This window comes from Melanostigma gelatinosum, assembly GCF_949748355.1.
Source record: "Melanostigma gelatinosum genome assembly, chromosome: 3".
Classification (NCBI taxonomy): Eukaryota; Metazoa; Chordata; class Actinopteri; order Perciformes; family Zoarcidae; genus Melanostigma; species Melanostigma gelatinosum.
The window spans coordinates 27,615,055-27,637,715 of record NC_136636.1 but is presented as its reverse complement, the minus strand read 5'-3'; the positions used below and the strand labels follow the sequence as shown (position 1 = coordinate 27,637,715).

At 40.8% G+C, this 22,661-nt stretch overlaps 1 protein-coding gene across 2 annotated transcripts in view; it reads right to left on the bottom strand.

Moving 5' to 3' along the window:
* Positions 1-647: 647 nt before the first annotated feature.
* ldlrad2 (low density lipoprotein receptor class A domain containing 2) overlaps positions 648-22,661 on the bottom strand; it is a 31,552-nt gene continuing 9,538 nt past the window's right edge. The window contains exons 3-5 of one of the 2 annotated variants that reach the window (XM_079265246.1): positions 6,273-6,422; positions 5,909-6,049; positions 648-1,614 (exon numbers count right to left, since the gene is read on the bottom strand). In XM_079265246.1, the coding sequence (XP_079121372.1) occupies positions 1,310-1,614; positions 5,909-6,049; positions 6,273-6,422 (596 nt within the window). In that variant the 3' untranslated portion in view covers positions 648-1,309. The remainder of the gene's footprint in view (positions 1,615-5,908; positions 6,050-6,272; positions 6,423-22,661) is intronic. The other variant, XM_079265247.1, reaches the window with a different exon arrangement.

Genomic DNA, 22,661 nt, shown 5'->3' with positions numbered 1-22,661 from the left:
TTGTCTCCCTCACACCTAAACCACACTCTTGGCTGCCACTAGCTCCTGATTGGTCGCATTACTTGAAACTTGATGGATTTTTGTGTGCATGTGATCCTGCGATTGTAGGAAATTTGGGTTTAGAAGTGTGTTTTAAGAAATTATAATAGAAGTGTTTGATTCATAATTAAGAATTCATAATTAGTCATAATTAGAAGTGTTTTGGAATTCATAATTAGTCATAATTATAAGAGTGCTTTAGAATTTATAGTTAGAAATGTTTCTTAGTAGAATTAGTAGCGCCTCTTACAGGTGGGGAATAATATGATAGCAAGTACTTGGGAGTCCCATTTATGCATGTAAAACTTGTGAAGTTTTTGCCAAAAGTTGCAAATCCTTATCTTTATTATAGTATGTTAAGAGTAAGGCGTAGGGACAGAGAGATTTCTAGACAGGCGGACGCAGAAGGAGCATCACCCGAGCCAGGGGTCCTAGCCAGTCGAAGTTAGCCAATAGGAATTGAGAGACAGTATGGGAGGGGGTTTCAAACTGTATGAGGAAGGGCTTCGGAAAGTTGTTCGCGCTCTTCTTGTTTTGTTTATTTCTTGTTTATTTCACACACAATATTCCCGCTATACACTGGACGACTTTGTGCTCTATCCACAAAGTCCACATTGGCTTCTATGTGGAGCAACAGCGTACTGCTGGGAGGAGAGTGGAAAGTTTGGAGGAATTTCTCCAGCTGAGAACAGCTGTTGTCACCAGGTGGGTGACTTTATAGTTCTGGGGCTGTTTCCTCAGCATGTGTCCGTGGCACACTTTGGGTCAAAGCTGTGGACTGGAAGTGTGGTTTCACTGTGGGACTAAATTGTTTCCTCTAAGGCAGAGCAGAACACTATGATTATATACAAACAAACGTATGACTCAAACTGAACACTCATTGTGCCCTCTGAAAACCGGCCAAGTAACAGATAACTTGGGCAAAATGTGTTGTAAACAAAAACGTTTCTTGAGTAATTGTAAGAACCCTTACTCCTATCCATTTCAGATACATTCATACTTTATACACAATCCGTAGTCATACAGTACCCTGCTTCACCTTCTCATAACAACATAAACACAGCATCACTTGCATCATCATCACATTTAAAGCACACAAACCACAGTATAATTTGCAAACTGGACCACATTGGTCTGACCTTCACTATAAATATGTCGCGCTGCCTAATGCAGTAACTCTTCATGTTCACTACTGATCACAGCTCAGTACCTGCACACTGTTCCCAAGTCTCAGTATGTGACAACTGATCAAGCTGATCATCCTCCTGCTCTAAACAGCTGCCGTGGTAACATTTTCATCAGCACTGTTGGCGGTGTCCGCCGTGCCTGTCGGGTCCCCGTTAGATGGTGTGTGTGGGGTGACCTTTGCCAGTCGGTGCTCCTTGCTGTGGGTGCAGCTGCGGGCGCAGAGCTGGCAGGAGGCACAGGCTGAGTTGCAGCAGGGCAAGAAGCGGCAGATGCTGACACGCCACAGGAACCAGCCGGGCGACCAGCAGCACCAGCAGAGCACCACGCCGCCGGCCACCACACCCAGGATGATGTAGAGAACCAGCAGGGACAGGGAGGCAGGGGAGTCTAGGGATCATACAAAAATAAAATTATTGTTTTTCACATGGCAGCAGTATTTAATTTAAGTTATAATGCAGGTGGGAAGCACTCATATAACTTATATGTTATTAACCAAACTACTTCTGGAATTTTTTTTAGGGTTTGAACTTTTCAGTGTGTATACTGTCACCACGAGCTGCAACAGACTGAGGAGGCTCAGGAACCAAATCTTCCAGAGGCTCCTCTCCTCTGTGTAGGCTTGACTACAAATGATAAAATAATAAGAAATATAAAACTTACACAAGCTCATAAGAGCACTAAATGTGGAAATGTGGATCCCCTGCTGAAAATAGTCCCTCAACAAATGCACTTTTACTCCTGTGTGAGTAAAGCTAGCTAAAAACTGCGTTTAGATTTACAGATTTACGTCTTCAGAAAGGATGAATGGGTTTGGGGATGAGAGTGACAGGTCTCACAGTGTTTATAAACCATAAAATCAGAAAGTATTCAGAGATGGACAAACAAATAGTGGTTCTATGGGGGTCATGTGGTCTATTAAGTCTGGTCCCCCCGTCTGGTCCCCCTAACTGTGGTAAATATTTTCAAAAGAAACAAAAATTAAAGAAATACTCAACCAAAAAAAAAAATAATAACGCTGTGTAGTAGGATTATTTTAGGTGACGGACCCACTAGATTTTGATTTGAATTCATTTTGCACCGGTTTTGCAAGAAAAGAATGGAATACAGAGGACCTCTGATTCGTAGAGCAAACGCTGTTCATCAAACCATGGAAAGAAATCCTCTTTGAGCTTTTCAGTTCCAACACCAGTAATCACTGCTTCATGAGTTTTTTTCTTAATCTGCACCAGGCCTGGAGAGAAGTTATGTTTTCAGTTGTGTGTGTGACTGAGTGAGTGTGCACCTCTGTGTCTGTCCACAGCTAATCCCGCATTCTGCTGCATGCTCGCAGCACCCTCATAGTTGCAGTGACTCACACTTTGTCAGAGGACCTTTTAATACCTGTTTTATACTGCCACTGACCGCCTGCTGACTCCTAACTCACCACTCTTAAGTGTCCCTCTCCATGTGACGGAAACACTTTACACATTGTGATGGTTTTGGACAGTGTGTTTGGCTAACCGCTAACAGCTAACAGAATACCTTGTCACCACTCAGCTTGGTGAGTTTACCTTTGTGTCTGGCACGGTTGTATGAAGTGTATTATACAAGGACTTCGAGTATAACGTTAATCATTACAGAGACACCTGGGTCTCATTAATAAAACAGTTCGTAGGATTCACACTAAATGTTTTGTACTAAAAATCAAACTTATCAAACCTTGCCAGTGTGCAATTTCGTTTTATAAATCCCAAATCAACATGTAAATGTGAGCAGCTGGTTCAGCGTCACATCCCGCCCTCTACACGCACACATTCAACCATGAATGGTCAAAGCAAAGCACCTCATGAAAGTTGATGCATTGAAAGAAGAAGAAGAAACCATTTTTATTGTCATATACACATACACGAAGTTCGAATACTGCATTTGACCCAGCCCTGTATATAGGGAGCAGTAGGCTGTCATTGATTGGCGCCGGGGAGCCGGGGGATTCAGTGTATTGCTCAGGTACACTTCGACACGTGACACGTCCCAGTCGGGGATTGAACCGTTGACCTTCTGGTTCCCAGACGACCCTCTTAAGCCAGTGAGCCACGGTCGCCCCAAATGAGCTGCTGATCAGTGTTTACGGTGAATCACGGACATTACCGAGAGGAAGAACACTCGCTCACTCCAAATTCTACCATTTACGCAGTTCTAACAGTGCCAGAGTATCTATCATGCAACACAACATGAGTGTCACCGCAGTATTTATGTTTACAGCAATCACACTGATTGATTCCAAAATGATCGCAACAAGCATTGGTATCCACCACTCTGATTGAAAAAGGAAGTTTGATAGGTGAACACAATTTATTTATTCATGTTTTCTTTTGGCATTATGATTAGGACTGGTAATGAGGATATGGAGTGATGGTACGAGAACCGCCACACTCTGCTAATTTACATAATCCTTATCTTTAGGTGGGGAAGATTTGCCAGGTGAGGTGAAAGTGTGTGACAGTCACCATGGCTACTCCTCTTCTCCAGTGAGCTATGATACTCTCATCAGATAGCTGTTTACAGTTTGTCTTTATATTTCTACTCCACTATATCCCGGAGGCAAAGACTATTTTTTACGATTACTACTATTTACCTGACAGCTTTAGTTACTAGTTACTTTGCAGATTCACATTAAAAATACAAAATATAATAAATTAATTGTTGGGATTGTTTCACAAACAATTTTTCTGTTTTTAAAAACACCCAGTCATCTGAGAACACGACATGTGCTTTGAGACAAAGAAATCAGGCCTTCCTGTTTGCAGAGCAACCTGGAGCTTGATATGAGTTTGTGATAAGAGGAATGTTTAGATGCAAAAGCAATACAACATCAACACTGCGATCTAATTGGCTGAGAGCCAGACACCCCATGACCAATTTTGGGGTTAAGTGTCTTGCTCAACGACACATCGACATGTGACTAGCCTGAGCCGGGAATCGAACCGCCGATCCTCCACTTAGCCACAGTGTCCTCTATTGCGCCGCATGGAGCCGCGTTGCCTAAGTTCCACCGACAAACTCAGGAGGACCACATCTTCAACCACACCATCACCTCCTAGTAAGGCTACTTACGGTGTCTGGGCTAGATTTAGGTTATTGTGTTATTATCTTGTTTGTGTTGAAGTTACTGTGTCATTTTTATAACGTGGTGTGTATGCTCAATAATCATATCAACATCGAGATCGTTAATGTCGCATAGAAGTTACTGTGTATTTCATACTACTGCAATCATGTTGAGATGGTTCACCGCAAGTTGGTTCTCATCAGTTCAGAGGTCAGAACCGCGGCTGTGCGAAATCAAAGAGTCGTCAGCTGTGTTTCTGTAGATGAGAGAACAATCTTCCGTGCTCCACCGCGGTGGGGAGGATCTTTTGTTTTTGGAGGATTTATTTACTTTTGTTTGCTTTCTCTCTTCTTTTCTAACCCACACACACATATAGCTTTAAGCTAATGTAGCTCCGGGGTTGCGGTAACTGCTTTAGGCAGATGTTGATAACGAGAGCTCTATTGTCCGCCATTTTAGAGTCTCGTGCCATCTTGTGGTCTCGCGAGAGACGCCATCACGTTTTAGATTACGTCACACGTGGTCTGAGCTGTTCTCTCGCCTCCCCCCCTACACACACACACACACACTGCATGCACACACGTACACACATACACTCCCCCCCTCACCACAGTTTGTTGATTTTAGATAGCATGCTCATAAATGTATAGTTGTTAGTTTTAGATATTAGTTGACTAGATCATTATTATTGGAACTTAATAAACTGTTATATTTTAACGAGCAGCTGTCTGTGATTACTTTGTGCATGTATTGTGATAATAGCTGGATATGTGGTCCGTTGCTCGAACTTAAACCTTCACTTTCACTCTGAATGTGGAACAGTACTTTGACTATCAAACATCAAATTCAATTCAATCTTTATGCCCAATTCAGAGATACAGGTCCAACTCCCAAACTGCAAACCTGTCTGACCGTCTTGACAAAAGTTGACTGTAACTGTCATTTAAGTTACTCACTGTGCAGTCAATAACCATACATATTGATATGCCTGGAGCCCACTTACTGTTCAGTATTTACACTCTTAAAAAATGAAAGAAATTCAACCACAGCTAACAAGTCTGTTCGTCCAGCCTATGGTCCCTCACGGTGGGCTGACCAGGGTGCATTGAAATGGATCTCAGCTAGTAAATAGCTGGCAATTTGCACAGCAGGCTAATGTGGATCCCCCTCTCCTACTCTCAATGGAACAGTCAGATGGAACAGTCAGAAGGGAAGAAGCTGTTTTCTTAGGCCAGACTTGGCTGAGCCTTAAAAGCAATCAGAAGCTGACAGGTGGGCCCAGACAGTCCGTGTTTGCACCTCTGACGCTCGAATAAAGACAGATCACTCAAAAGGCTACTCCTCGTTGTGAGAATCCAACACTGTTTATTGGTTTACAAGGCTTCAGTGAAATTAACTACTCAATGTTCACCTCAATTAGTTGTATGCCCAGTCATCAGGACTCTTTGCATCCGAATGGGCACTTATTTAATTTGTATGCCAACCAACCAACTATCGGACATAAGCTTAGTGCATTACACTTTGATTGATTCCTGGTATAGAGTGTTTCTACTAGTTGAATTAATAGACATCTACTGTGTCAAAGTTGCAACTCACCTGTTACAGACTCATGACTGGGAGCACTGTCTGGCACGCCATAGTTGTTATGAGTAGAAATCGGCACTGTGGGTGGATTCACAAAAGGTGGGGGTGGGGTTGCTATTGGCGGCGGAGGTTCAGGAGGTAAAAGCTGACCTGCTGATGAAGGTCAGATTAGGGTCAGATTGTAAATGGTGGGAAAAGCTATGTTGTTGAACCGTAAAGATACCCCCATATATTTGCTGTCGTGCTCCAAAATCCAAAAATCTTCCCAACACATAGTTGTGAAGCATCAACTATGACATTTTGAGCATGTTGTAATAAAATCAGGGACTATATCTCTACATATCAGCATCACCTGTCACCTCATCACTTAACTGACCTTTACAACCTGTGGTCAGGTTTTCCTCCAGGTCACTTGCATCCCCACAGTTGTCAATGCCTTTATCGTCACACACCAGACTGAGAGGGATACACTTCCCATTTCTGCAGGTGAAATAGGGCTCATTGCTGCACTCTGATTGGTTGAAACCTGTAGGGGAAGAAAACAATTATGGGATTGGGGCACGACAGAAAGGATCTGAGTGAACCATAAAAACCTAAGGCCTGCAAGTTGAGTTTGACAGTTTCTTTGATTGAGAGTTAAAGAAAAAGTAAATACGGTTGTTTATAGAGTTTTCTTGTGAATAAAAACAGTTACCCTTTTAGGGTTAGCAAACATGTTGAATGCAGTTTCATCTTCAAAAAGCATTTTCAAAGCTATTTTTCACGTTAGTAGTAACTCAGGCGCAGTGGCGGCCAATAGAGGGCCATAATAATAATGAATTCTACAAATTGTCAATATTTGTGTTTTTGAAATATGGACTGTACCCAGTAATATTTGTAAAATATGATATCTGCGCAAAATATATACTTTTCCTGCACGTCCTCTCCCCCTGTCTGCATGTCTCAGCAGCACTGGGGCCATGGACAAATGGCCCACAGGAGGCGAGTCTATGAAGCAGTTTAGCCAATTGCTGATTCAAGATATAAATCAGTGACATACAATTTAGCCAATCAGCTAAATCAAATAGATTAAGCTTGGGGCCAAAGTCCCGAGCTTGCGCGTCCTCGTCAGGAGAAGTCTCTACAGGCGAGCGTGAGCGCCAGCGTGAGCATTACTCCTCCAAGACCCGTTTGAGAGGAGAACTTTGGCGGAGAAACTGCATGCCAAATAGCTGATCCCAGATCAGCCTGACCTCACAATCAGACAGCAGACTAACGGGAAAGGGAAGCAGTACATGCGATGCTTCTCGAGTAGCTGTACACCAGAAAGGTTTGGCTAGCTGGATGCAGTCATGGTAATGATGTATTTAGCTTTACAACGGGGACAGATCCAGCATGGACAGTTACGGGAATTAGGAAATAAGGAAACATGAGAACTCTGTCAAGCTACCATATGAACCAAGCTACCAAAGTTAACATCTTTTCTTGTACATAGTTGTCCTCAGTCTCATCTGATTAACTTGGTCATGGAGGCATCAACATTTAATTGAGATGGTAAACAGTGAAAACTCATAGCTTAATTTAACACCAGTACTCCTAAATTCACTTAATGTTTACTTCTCCTGATCTTTACCTCCCTTTGACAAGGTCCATAGGGACATCTCAATAAACAAATAATGTTTTATTATATTATATTATTATTTTTTGAAGAAAATCTTTGAAACCGTTTACTTTCACAAATCCACTTTTTGAAGAACATTTTTGAAACTTTACTTTCACAAATCCACTTTTTGAAGAAAATCTTTGAAAGTATTTTTACTTTCACAAAATCCACTTTTTTGAAGATAATCTTTGAAGCCATGTTTACTTTCACAAAATCCACTTTTTTGAAGATAATCTTTGAAACTATGTTTACGGTACTTTCACAAAATACACTTTTTTGAAGATAATCTTTGAAACTATGTTTACTTTCACAAAATCCACTTTTTTGAAGATAATCTTTGAAGCTATGTTTACTTTCACAAAATCCACTTTTGGCCTCTTCCAGGCCTGAAACGTCTTTTAAGAGCATAAAAGGCTGAGAATGTACCTTAAACCCAGTGGTGGGCTGTCAGGGCCTGCAAAGCCTTCTCTGCTGGCCTAAACAGAATCACAAAGTTATAGCTATTTTATAATTTAATCTTTTCTTAAATACACTACATGTATTGTAATTTATAAAACTATTTTCCCCATTATCTTATTTTCTCATTGCACAGCTGGTGTCTTCCTCAGTTGCTCTGCTTCCAGTGCAGCTCGTTTTAAGTAGAGCTTTTATCCAATCAGATTTCACCTCTGTGTCTCTAACAAGAGAGGCCCCAGGCCTGCAGGCTCACAAGTGCATCCATGTGCAGTTTAAGTGAATGGGGACGATATTGTTGATTGTCATAATCTTCAACCAATCAGATCTTTAGTTTGACATGTTGGGCATATTCTTTGATGTGTCAGAGCCTGCTAGCTGTCCTACGACTACGTCAGCATTACGTGCAGCTCAGTTTCCATGTGCAGCTCTGCAGTGAAGTACAGCCTGTGCTGTGATTGGTCAGTCGGCGAGCACGTGACTATCGTGAAACGATCACGTGGCAGCTCAGCCAATCAAATATGGGCATTCTGACAAGTTTCCTGACCCCAGTGAGATGTACACACACCATGACACAGGGGGCTGAGACGAGGAAAGACTTGGCAGAGCAGTACCTCTCTCATTGTTGGAATTCTGTTAAGCATTCCAACTATTGTTATCCTGTTTCTTTATACCACTATTTCTTCTGTCCCCCATTTTTTGCAACGCTTCTTCTTCCACATTTTTTAAGCTACAGAAACCGTTCAACTGTCAAAAATATTCAGCTCTTTCAGCTCATGTCTGCTGTATCTCTTCATATTTCTAATCTTACCGCTAGAGTGAAGAGCAGCTTGAGATTCTTGTGAAAAAAAGATTTGTGTTTTGCCACTGTGTCCACAATCTTCACTCTTCATGCATAATTTCTGGATTTAAAAGTAGCTAATCTTGTCTTAATCACAGAGAAATGACTGTGGAATCCCACAGATTTCCACATATTGGCACAGAAGCCACTAATTGAGAGGAAAACCAACTTTCTGCTCCATAAAGACCAATGTTAAATTTTGCTTCAAAAACATCTTCCACAGAAGACGGTACCCCATTTCTAGATCGCCAGTTCAGCCACATTTTTTACACTACAGATAGAAATTTTACAGGATCTGTTCTTCAACTCATCCTTCCTCTCATTTATTAATATCAGAGCAATAGGAGCTACGGTTATGGGAGTTTTGAGGATTGTTTGAGAGGTGTTTCCCTGTTTAATCTCCATGAAAAGGCTGCAAGGACACAGGTGTTTCTGCTTAAGCTAATTCGTGACATTGATAAACACACAGACTCACAGACACATGCACTCCTCTCCCTCTATCTCTGTATGTCTCGCTCTCTCTCTCATACTCTCATTCAGGTTCTTAGAGATCTTTAGAGGATCCCCCCCCACACACACACCATTTTAAAATAAGTGTTTGTCTAACATTATAAGTCCATCTCCTCCCCCCCCCCCACACGCCATTTCAAAATAAAAGCCCCACAGAATGAAATATAACTGAAATGCTTTTGATGAAGCCTGTCATTTAATAACCTCTGTTTATGTGTCAAACATTATGATTATGTCTCCTCTCTCCCCCACCCAGTCCCACCCTTTCAAAATAAAAGCCCCATGGATTAACTATATTTAAACGTTAAGCTCAAAATTAGGCTTTTTTTGTTGAAATAATGAATGCTCTTACTAATACTGCAACAACTACGACTACTGCTGCTAATATTTCAAGTATTACTACTACTACTGCTACTACTATTACTACTACAACTTTTGCTGTTGCTACTATTACTACTACTACTACTGCTACTGCTATTACTGCTACCACCAATATTATTACTACCACTCCTGCTATTACTACCACTACCACTATTAGTTGTACTACAACTGCTATTCATGCTACTACTAGTACCAGTGGCGGGCCGTGGATTTTATACCTGGGCCTTCAGTGCTGTCCTACTACAGTTGAATTACCTCCTAATAACCTCATTATGAAGCATCAATCCAGCAAACCTGCAGCGGATCCACGCATTCCACCACACAAGAGCACGAGCCAGTCAAATATTATTCATGAAAACGACACGATAGACAAATGAACAGTCGTAACGTTACCATGTAAAAAAACAAACACAGTTTGTCACTTACCGAAACTTAAAGATTTAATCCCAGTACATCGTTTCGGTTCCAGAAAGAAGTCCTTCTCGATTCATGGACACCAGTGACAGTCGAGCCTCCCCAGTTATATTTCGCCGGTCTGCTGCGGCAGGTTCGCAGCGGGGCCAGGATCAGGTTTGCAGCGGGGCCGGGATCCCACCTCCGCCGGCGCAGACCTCACGCCAGGCTGCGTTTGTGGAGCAGTTTCCTACTACAGTTGCTGTCAGCACGAAATACCATTCATACAAATCCTTTTCCTGGCTGAGTCAGGCTGCTAGCTGTGGGGTTGACTGACCATTTCGTCAAGCTTTTCCTGAAATGTCCTTTTCTTGAGAAAGGGTTGTCAGTAACTCCGCCACTAAATCCGTTTCTCCTCCTTCAGCCATTGAGTGTTACAAAAACAAAGCTTGGTAAAACAATATATATATATACACCAGGCAAAACCCTAAAGATGTTATAATTTCTTCAATATCTTTCAATTTGAAGTCTTACTCCTCCAACTAAGCTCTGCTGGCAAGTTAAGTTTCGATTCACGATAGTCACATGCTCGCCCACTGACCAAACACAGCACACTCTGCATCGCGGCAGCGCGTGCACCTGGACACGAGCGACACGTAATGCTGAAGTCATTGTAGGCCGCTAGCGGCCGCTGACACGTCAAAGAATACGCCCAACATGTCAAACTAATGATCTGATTGGTTGAACACTATGACAATCAACAATATCGTCCCCATGTACTTTAATCTGCACAGGCGGCAGAGCCGAGTCTGCAGGCCTCGGCTCTGTTCTTACATAGACACACAGAGGTGAGATCTGAGAGCAACTGAGAGCAACTGAGGAAGACAGTAGCTGTGCAATGAGAAAATATGATAATGGGAAAAATATTTTTATAAATTATAATACATGTAGTGCATTTAAGAAAAAATATTAAATTATAAAATAAATTATACATTTTTTATTTATAAAAATATATATAAATAGCTTTGTGATTCTGTTTAGGCCAGCAGAGAAGGCCTTGCAGGCCCTGATGGCCCGCCACTGACCAGTACTAATATTAGTACTACAGCTATTAGTACGACTGCTACTAGTACTACTACTCCTGCTATTACTGCTCCTTCAAATACTGCCATTACTATTACTACTAGCCTACTGCTACTACTACTACTACTACTACTGTTATATTAAATACTACGGCCACTACTACAGCTATTACTACGACTACTGATACTACTACTTCTACTACTTCTTCTAAATACTAATACTTCTACTACTAATAATACTTCTACTACAACTCCAACTTCTAATACTACGACTACAAATATCACTGCTGCTGACATTTTTAAGCCACAGAAACCGTTCGAATATTAAAATGTTCAGCTCTTTCAGGAGAGGAGTGATATGAATTTTCATATTTGTAATCTTTAATTTTTTTTAAATATTAAGCTATTTGCAATTTCTTTTGAATGGGATCTCTATGGAGAAAATATTCAAATCCTGTTAAACTTCTTCAACTTTCAAAGCCTTCTTCTTCCTCATACTTTCAGCTACAGACACCATATAATCGTTTTCAGCAGTGCAGTTTAAACGCTTTCAGGCTTCAACATTTTTCAGACGGGTCGTCTCCCATTTCTCAATTTTCAGCAATTCTTTTACAATTCCTTTCAGCATTCCAACGCATTTTCAGCAGGAAATGCATTTTCTAGTTGAAGTTGTGAATGTAAAATCATAAGATGGACTCCAATAGAGAAGAATTGGTCGCGGCTTGTCATTAAGGGGTGATGGTGGACCCTGCAGCCAGACCAGTTGAGGACCACTGACCTACATCAGCACAGAAAAAAAAATATTTCCCTCAATTTAAGCTTCTGCATTTTCCTGATGCACTAGTATTATTCAAACATATTGTTCGGTTCGTAAGCCTCCTACCGAACGGTTTAATACGTAAATAGTTATAGTCCCAGAAACAAAAAATAGCGGTGGCACCGTCATGTGGTCATAAGGTGGTATTTCAACTGCAGGACAGCAGTGAAGGCCCAGGTATAAAATGAACGGCCCGCCACTGATTAAACCAGTAAAAGTGTGTAAGTATCAGGTTCTAATGAAAACATCATGAAACTGTGAAATCAACTGTCCTGAGACACTTTTTTGAAGAAAATCTTTGAAACTATCTTTACTTTCACAAAATCCACTTTTTTGAAGATAATCTTTGAAACACTTTTTTGAAGAAAATCCACTTTTTTGAAGAAAGAATCGTTCATTCATCTATTCTCGGACTTCAAAAACAAAGGGGAAATTGTTCAAAAAATCTGAGATATGCCTCTCTCTGCAAAGACCGTTAAGGACAGGGCAAACATCACCAGTCCGCAAATTGAGGACATCAATTCAGCTGCAGCATTCTCAATCGCCTGCAATGAGTCAAGAGATGTAAACGACATTGAGCAGACGGCACTGTTAAGCAGATATATGAACTCTGATGGGCCGCAGGAAGAAATCATTGAATTAATACCGCTAAAAGGGCAAACACGAGCGGAGGACATTTGTGAGGCTGTTGTGAATTGTTTAAAAGCTAAAGAAATAAACACGACCCGCTTAGTGTCAGTGGCTACTGATGGGGCACCCAGTATGAGAGGAGCACAGAAGGGATTTGTGACTTTACTTCAGAAGTCACTGGATCGAAAGCTGCTGTCGTTTCACTGCATCTTACACCAAGAAGCACTGTTCGCTCAAACATTTCCCCCGGAATGTATGGAGGTGATGAATCTTGTTATTCAGACAGTGAACAAAATAATGGCGAAGGGGTTAAACCACCAACAGTTCTGTTCATTGTTGGAAGAGGTGGGCAGCGCATATTCAGATCTCCTGCTGCATAACAAAGTCCGGTGGCTGTCCAGGGGAGAGGTGCTGAAACGGTTTGCTGCTTGCCTGGAACATGTGAAAACCTTCCCGGAAAGCAAAGACCTCACCTATCCTGAGCTGGGAGATCCAGATTGGCTGAAAAAGTTGCACTTCATGGTAGATATGACAAGTCATGCTGAACAAAAGTCACCAGGGAAAGGGAGGCACGGCTCTGCAGATGCTGGAGGATGTTTTGGCGTTTGAGCGCAAGATGACAGTGTTTGCCAGAGATGTACAGAGAGGCACGCTCTCTCACCTCCCCTCCCCGAGAGAGTTCAGAGAAACAAATACTCACATAAATTGTCAGTATTTACAGGATGCAATTATCGAAGTGCAAACTGCATTTGGGAAAAGATTCAGGGAGGAAAAAAGCACATTATCCTTCCCCGTCACACCCCTGGACATCGACGTCACACCCCTGGACATCGACCCATACCAGCTGAACATGTCTGCATTCCCGGGAGTAAGTCAACCTGATCTGGAAATCGAACTCGGGAGCTGATAAAGACTTATGGGTGTCCAAGTTCAAAAGCCTGACAGCTGATCTTGAAGATGTCGCCCGTCAGAAGGCCGTCCTTGCTAGAGAGCATAAATGGAGCGATATTGAAAACCTCCCCAAACCCGTTTGAAACATGGAATGCCATTCCCGACACTTACATGAACATGAAGACTTATGCATTTCGAGTCATATCCATCTTTGGATCAACGTACTTATGCGAGCAGATTTTCTCAAGCATGAACGACATCAAATCTAAATATCGCTCCCGCCTCACAGATGACAGCCTGCAGTCCTGTTTGAAGCTCAAAGTCACATCTTACAGCCCTGACATAGAGAAACTCTGCAGCGATGTTCAGAAACAAAAGTTACATTAAACAGGTGAGAACGCTATCATTTAATAGGCTATTATCTTGGAGAAAAATATTTATTTTAGATCCTGAACTGATGTAGTTGTGTTTTTATGTTCAGGCGCGACGGTTGATGGCTGTATGTGGCTGAGGGAAAAAAAAGAAGAGGATGACAGCTCACTGAAATGGACTTTAGTCTTACTTAAATACAAACTGCCTATTTTTTAGTTTTAAGCTGCAGCTATATGTTATATTTATTTCAAAGTAGGCTACTTTTTATTTTATATTTTTTTCCACAAACACGGGGAGGACCCAAATAAACTTGAATTATTCCGTATTTGATTCACTTCTGCAGCTATATGTTAAATTTATTTCTAAGTTATTTCCCACAACTATGGGGAGGACTCAAGGCCTGCATAGTTTTGTGTTTAATTGACCTCAATGTAGGCCTACACATGCCAGTGTATTTTTTTTCTCTTCATAAATGTTAAAATAGCAATAAAATGTCAATAATTGTCTTTATTCTTGTTCTATTATTTCATAAATACAACAAACTATAGTTTTTGTATGTATAATATAACTATATATACAACTTATATAAGCTGTGATATGAATAGCTTTTGCGGCTCCAGACAAATTTTATTTGGTGGAAAATAGAGCAAAATGGCTCTTTGGACAGTAAAGGTTGCTGACCCCTGATTTAGACCTTACAGTTTTTCTCGATTGCTAAGACACATTTCTTGAAACGGTCACCCATTCTCTCAAAACTGTAAACACAAAACCTCATCTTCAAGCACTATTTACAAAACCTCTGAATCCTCTTGCAAAATGAAACTTTCGCCTCAAAACAGTTTTACCTGTGCTCAAAGTCAAACACTGCTCTCAAATCATAAACAAAGTGATCAAAATAATATACACCATCAAGCAGTCAGTAAACAATACACCAATAAATAGAAAGCACATTGTTCAAAACATATAGTTCTCAGGGAGAAGTCGATTTTTAATCTCAAAACAAATTTCATATGAACGAAAACATGTTCGATTACAGTAGCTCAAAATTGATCAGAAATGACTACTGTGCTTTGCTCTTTGCAATTTATTTTGTTCTTCCTCCTCCTTGTACCCCTATTTTTACAGTACTGTACCCTGCATCTCACAAACGTGTCCTTTGTCTCTGTGACACTGTAATTCTTGTTCTTTCTTGATATGAACCTGCAACCAGTCAACATCTATTGAGCAGTCAGTACTGTTACTGTAACAAATAGAAAGCACGATGTTCAAGGCCATACAATTTGTTTATTGTACATTATACAGCCTACAATGCACTGTAGGCCTACTACAGTATACAATACCACAGTAAAAGGGACAAAAATCTAAGGAGTCAACATGTCATCAATGTGCTTCTTCTTGTCTTTGGGCTGGGTCAGGCCAGAGCACTTTGTCGACATCACCTTCAACCACCTGTTTGCGCTCTGAACTGGCTTATATTGGTTGTGTCACATCATTTGATACAAATGAAATCAATTTTGAGTGATTGTGTTTAATCAATGACATGTGTTCTCTATTTGTATTTGATCGTTGCCACTTGTGTTTACCAGTGTGGATGACATGTGCATTAGAGTGCAGAATGTGTTTTGAGACTGAGAATGTGTTTAGAGTTTTGCTGAAAAGTCTAAGTGAGATCTGCAAATTGTGTTTTACCATGTGACATAGTTTAAGGTATTGACAACAGACTGCACAATTAGCTAAATGAGTTCAGGCAACTGAGAACTTTGCTCAGCCAATGGGTTTTAGTGTTTTAGCAATTGAGAAAAACTGTAAAGCAGAGTATGCTGTAGGGCGGGGGCAACCTTGTGATTGACAGGTCTGGGAGTTGAGTGTTATCGTCTTAGCACTTTAACCCTTTCCCAGTGGGTTTTTAGTTAATGAACTTTAATTGTAACATTTTGTACACCTAAAAATGATTCAGTTGGAAAGAAAACAAGATGACGGCCAAAATAAAAAGATTTTCCGTGAAATTGCTACTTGTGCGTTTTCCTTAATAGACTGCCCATGATGACTTACAGTTAGCATATTATGAATGATATGATGTGTATAGTTCTGCTATGCCTTTGGGGTAGTGAATGATGAAAACCTTTGTGAAGGATATTTGCACTAAATGCTGTCAAAGCTAAATCGATGCACATGGTTTGGCAGAGGTCTGCAACCGCAGACTGCCGACCTCTTCAGCCCCTCTGTTGCGGCGCCCTGAGTCTACATCAGGGGTCACCAACTGGCGGACCGGATCCGGACCAAGGACCTAAATCCGATTGATAATTCGGAATTATACATATTAGGCACTGAGTTTATACTTTAACTGGCGCCTCTTATTCAGCCGTTACGGCACTTGTTCGGCGGTGCAGGAAACACACCGACCAATGCATTGTAAATCACATCAGGTGATGCAGCTCAGCCAATAAAATATGGGTATTCTGACAAGTTTCCTGACTCGAGCGAGGTTTACACACACCGTGACACACGGGGCTAAGACGAGGAAATATAAAGAAGAGCAGGGAAATTGTGCTGATTGAAGAAGATATCTCGCAAGACATTCTCCAAAAAGAGAAACATGTTCAGAGAGAATATAATTTATGAGCAAGAATGAACAGAATGTTAATTCTTCCCACAGGCAGTCAAATCCTCTACCTCTGTCAAGCGCTTTTCCCCCGCGAACGGCTAATCATGATTTTCAGACCCACGCCCTCGGTAAACTATCAATGGATAAATCCAAAAAAAGAAAAGTCATGGAGGAAAATAGTTTGACTCTGCATGGACATATTAATTTGCTTTCACTGCCAACGATGCTGACTTACCTCTATGCTTCCAGAACAAACACACAGCATGTGCTGAAAAGTGTCACGCTGGAGATGAGCGAAAAAGAGCGATTCCTCAACTGCTGCAGCAAACTGAGCTCTTCCTAAGAGTTTGATATTGTTATAACAGGTAAAATTGCAGTAAAATGTGAAGAATTGTATTTATACTTGTTCTATATTTTCAAAATACAACAAACTATAGTTTTTGTATGTATAATATAACTATATATACAACTTTTTAAGCTGTGATATCAAATAGCTTTTGTGGCTCCAGACACATTTTATTTGGTGGAAAATAGGACAAAATGGCTCTTTGGATAGTAAAGGTTGCCGACCCCTGGGCTACAGGAAGGGGTTAATATAAAATTGAATTGTCACCTGAATCTCATTTTTAGCATGAAGTTTATTAAAATAAAAAGCTGAAGTTCAGAGTTCAGCTTTTTAGTAAGACAGAAATCTTCTATTCATTTAGAGACTAATAAAGAATTTAGTCATGTTTTTACCAAGGATTGGATATTGTAAAATGTCATACAGCAAAAACCCGTTGAGATGGGGGGCAGGAGATCTGTAGGGGGAGAGAGCAGGACAACAGTAGGCTATATGGAAGTGGTATGGTTATTAAAGAACAATGTGAGATACAGCTCAACATTTTGCATCAAGTTATTCTTCACATAAATCTGGAATGAACATTGTGTTTTGATTGGGCCAATTTGGTAAGTCATATTCAAATGTTGATAGTTTAGAGCAGGGGTGTTAAACTCATCTTCACTCTCATTCTCACTCATTTCTGTTATTATAACTTAAATCCTTTTAATTTAGGGTTAAGAAACCCACATTACTCTATCAAATATCAACATTTTTAAAAAATGGCTGAAAATTGAGAAATGGGAGACTACCCGTCTGAAAAATGTTGAAGCCCGAAAGCATTTAAACTGCACTGCTGAAAAACACATCTAGTTGAAATGTCTAACTATGGTGTCTGTAGCTGAAAGTATGAGGAAGAAGAAGGCTTTGAAAGTTGAAGAAGTTTAACAGGATTTGAATGTTTTCTCCATAGAGATCCCATTCAAGACAAAATTGAAAATGGCTTAATATTTCAAAGAATTTAAAGATTACAACTATGAAAATTCATATCACCCCTCTCCTGAAAGAGCTGAACATTTTGATATTCGAATGGTTTCTGTGGCTTAAAAAACGTCAGCAGTAGTGATATTTGTAGTAGTAGTACTAGAAGTTGTAGTTGTAGTAGAAGTATTAGTAGTAGTGGAAGTATTAGTAATGAGAAGAAGTAGTAGAAGTAGTCGTACTAGCTGTAGTAGTGGTCATAGTATTTAACAGTATTTAACAGTAGTAGTAGTAACAGTGGCGGGCCGTCAGGGCCTGCAAGGCCTTCTCTGCTGGCCTAAACAGAATCACAAAGCTATTTATATTTAAAAAAAATAATAATAATAATTCTTTCATAATTTAATATTTTTTCTTAAATTATCTTATTTTGTCATTGCACAGCTACTGTCTTCCAAAGTTGCTCTGCTTCCAGTGCAGCTTGTTTTAAGTAGAGCTTTTATCCAATCAGATCTCACCTCTGTGTCTCTAGGTTAGAAGAGAGGCCAGAGGCCTGCAGTCTCACCTGCAGCCAGTGCAGATTAAAGTAAATGGGGACGATATTGTTGATTGTCAGAGTGTTCAACCAATCAGATCTTTAGTTTGACAAGTTGGGCGTATTCTTTGACATGCCAGAGCCTTCTAGCTGGCCTACAAGTACGTGATTGGTCAGTGGGCTAGCCTGACTTGTGGGGCGGTGACAATCCCAAAATCTGCTGCATCTGTCGAGCAGACATTTTCAGCCTCAAACGCATTAAAACATGTTCAAGAAATACAACTGGGGAGGCTCGACTGTCTTCACTAGCGTCCATGAATCGAGAAGGACTTCTTACTGGAACTAAAATGCACGGATGTACTGAACAACCGTGGGATTAAACTCTTTATTAACAAAGAAAGGAGGATGCACTTTGTCTTTAAATAGTGAACAGCAGCTCTGGTAAGTTAAATGCGTTTGTTTTTACATCTGCAGTAGCTTTAATATGCTTGTTTATATATTATTATTTGTACAACTTGTTTTTATGAACATTTTTGTTTGGTTTAATATGTGATAGGAACCATTGTTGCGTCCAGTGTTGTTCTGGGGACATATTTAGCCGCTGCCAACTTGACAACTCTCTCGCTAAATCTGGAGACTTTCCAAACCCTCATGGCGACTTGTTTTGTCAAAAGCTACTAGTGACAAATCTAGCGACTTGTTCTGGTGTTCTTGGAGACTTTTCTGGTGTTTTGACGTTAAAGCACGTACGTTCTGCACTGTCATGAACGAGCAGCGGGAGCTGCCGTGAGCACCTCCGCTGCCCCAAAGCACACAGGCGCAGCAGTCCCAGCTGCAGTCAGAGCAGAGAGGAGACGCACTATATCTACAGGTGTTGGCTTCATTTTGACACGAAACAAATAATAACCGTAGCTGTGTTTCAGCTGCAGGACAGCAGTGAAGGCTCAGGTATAAAATGCACGGCCCGCCACTGAGTAGTAATAGTAATGGCAGTATTTGAAGTAGCAGTAATAGCAGTAGTAGTAGTACGAGTAGCAGTCGTACTAATAGCTGTAGTAATATTAGTACTGGTAGTAATAGGCGATAATATTGATGGTAGCAGTAATAGCAGTAGAAGTAGTAGTAGTAATGGTAGCAACAGCAAAAGTTGTAGTATAAGTAGTAGTAGTAGCAGCAGTAGTAGTAATACGAGAAATATTAGCAGCAGTAGTAGTAATTGTCGCAGTATTAGTAAGAGCATCCATTATTTCAACAAAAACGCCTAATTTGAGCTTAACGTTTGAATACAGTTAATCCATGGGGCTTTTATTTCGAAAGGGTGAGGCTGGGTGGGGGAGAGAGGAGGAGGAGACAGAATCAGAAAGTATGAAACACACAAACAGAGGTTATTAAATGACAGGCTTCATCACAAGCATTCCAGTTAGAATTCACTCTGTGGGGCTTTTATTTTGAAATGGGGTGTGGGGGGGGAGAGATTGACTTATGATGTTAGATAAACACAAACAGGTTATTAAATGTCAGGCTTCATCATAAGCATTTCAGTTATAATTAATTTTGTGGGGCTTTACTGTATACTTAAACCTTAAACTTCTTCAACTTTCAAAGCCTTCTTCTTCCTCATACTTTCAGCTACAGACACCATAGTTAGATATTTCAACTAGAAGGGCTTTCGGGCGTCAACATTTTTCAGACGGGTAGTCTCCCATTTCTTAATTTTCAGCAATTATGTGACAATTAATTTCAGCTTTCAGCATTCCAACACATTTTCAGCAGGAAATGCATTTTCTAGTTCTTTCCACTCCAGAGCTGCTTCTTGCTTAAAATCCTTACAAGGGTGCATTTGCTCAGTACAACCACAATGTGGTGTCCTTGATAACTATGATCTGACTCAGCATGTGACAGGACCCACCCACAACAGGGGGTACACTCTGGACCTAATCATCACCAAAGGTGTAAACATTTCCAAGGTTGCTGTGACTGATGTTGCACTCGCTGATCATTTCTGTGTTTTCTTTGAGAGTGCAATCTCCTTGCACACAAATGTCCAAACCAAGGTTGTGACAAAGCGTTACATCTCTGAAAACACCAGTGAACTATTTATTCAGAAGTTCTCCTCCACACCAGCCCTCTCTTGCCTCTCAGTCAATGAGCTTGTAGATGGCTTCAATTTTAAAGTTAAAAATATTATTGATGCCATTGCACCCACTAAAGTGAAGGTTGTCTCGGGTAAGCAAAGATCTCCTTGGAGAAATGCTACGCTGGTCAAAATAGAGAAACGAGAGTGTCGGAAAGCTGAGCGCAGGTGGCGAAAAACTAATCTCCAGGTTCACTGTGACATCTATAAAGGGTTAGGGTTAGGGACTTCGCAATTATAATTTGGAACTTAGAAATGCAAGGCAGTCATTCTTCTCTGACATCATAACCAAAAACAAGAACAATACACGCGCCTTATTTGCTACGTCGACAGGCTAACAAACCCTCCAGTGTCGGTAGCTGCTGAGCTCCAATCCACCTGGGCATGCAATCAATTTGCCTCCTTTTTTACTGACAAAATTCAGAAAATTAGACAAGCAGTCAGTGCCTCCACACCAACCACAGGATATGTGTTGTCCCGATCTCTGAATAACATCCATTCAAATATCATGACACAATTTCATTCAATCGACCGTAGAAGCCTAGAAGACATTATACAACATCTGAAGTCATCCTCCTGCTGCTTGGATATTCTACCAACACACTTTTTCAAAAATATTTCAAACTGCATGACCACTGATCTCTTACATATTGTAAACACATCCCTTCTCTCAGGTGTCTTCCCACAAGCCCTAAAAACTGCAGTTATTAAACCGCTCCTAAAGAAGGCTAGTTTAGACTCCGCAACGATGAAAAATGATTGGCCAATATCAAACCTCCCATTTTTAAGTAAAATAATTGAAAAAGCGGTTTTCCAACAGCTGACCAACTTCTTGGCCGTAAATAACTGCTTCAATATAACTGTTTTCCAGTCACGCTTTCGACAGCACCACAGTACTGAAACTGCTCTTGTTAAGGTTTTCAACGACATCCACTTAAACATAGACAATGGCAGAAGTTCAGTCTTAGTGTTACTGGATCTCAGTGCTGCATTCGACACGGTCGACCATGCCATACTCCTAGAAAGACTAAACATCTGGGTGGGACTCTCTGGCACAGCACTTAACTGGTTTGAATCCTACTTGAAGGACCGAGAATACTTTGTCTGTGGCTGATTACACATCAGAGCTGACTAAAATGACATGTGGTGTTCCCCAAGGTTCAATACTGGGGCCTCTTCTGTTCAACATCTACATGCTTCCACTAGCTCAGATTATGGAAAGCAACAAAGTGTCTTATCATAATTATGCAGACGACACACAAATCGACATAACTATGTCACCAGGGGACTATAATCCCATACAAGGGCTGGGTAACTGCATTGAACAAACCAACAACTGGATGTGCCAGAATTTTCTTCAATTAAACAAAGATAAAACAGAAGTAATTGTTTTTGGTACCAAGGATGAACAATTGAAAATCACCGCTCAGCTTCAGTCACTGATGTTAAAACCAACAAACCAAGCCAGAAATCTAGGTGTAGTTATGGATTCAGACCTCAACCTGAACAGCCATATCAAGACAATTACAAAATCAGCCTACTATCACCTGAAGAATATATCAAGGATTAGAGGACTTATGTCTCAACAGGATTTGGAAAAACTTGTCCACGCATTTATCTTCAGCAGACTGGACTACTGTAATGGTGTGTTTACAGGTCTCTGTAAAAAGTCCGTCAAAGCTGCAGCTGATTCAGAACGCTGCAGCTCGAGTCCTCACTAAGACCAGGAGGGTGGATCATATCACCCCAGTTCTGATGTCTTTGCACTGGCTTCCTGTCCAACAAAGAATTGACTTTAAAATCCTACTGTTGGTTTACAAAGCACTGAATGGTTTGGGGCCAAAATACATCTCTGATCTGCTGCTACCTTATGAACCATCCCGACCCCTCAGGTCATCTGGGACCGGTCTACTATCTGTTCCCAGAGTCAGAACTAAACATGGAGAAGCAGCGTTCAGTTTTTCTGCTCCACATATCTGGAACAAAGTCCCAGAAAGCTGCAGGTCTACTGAGACCCTCAGCTCATTTAAATGAAGATTGAAGACTTTTCTGTTTGCTGCTGCCTTTAATTGAACCACATTAAATTAATATATTAATCAATTTCCTGCATTTCTGCATTTTACTACTGTATTTTATTTCTTACACTGTTCTTAATTGCTGTTAAATCTCCTTTTCTTTTGCC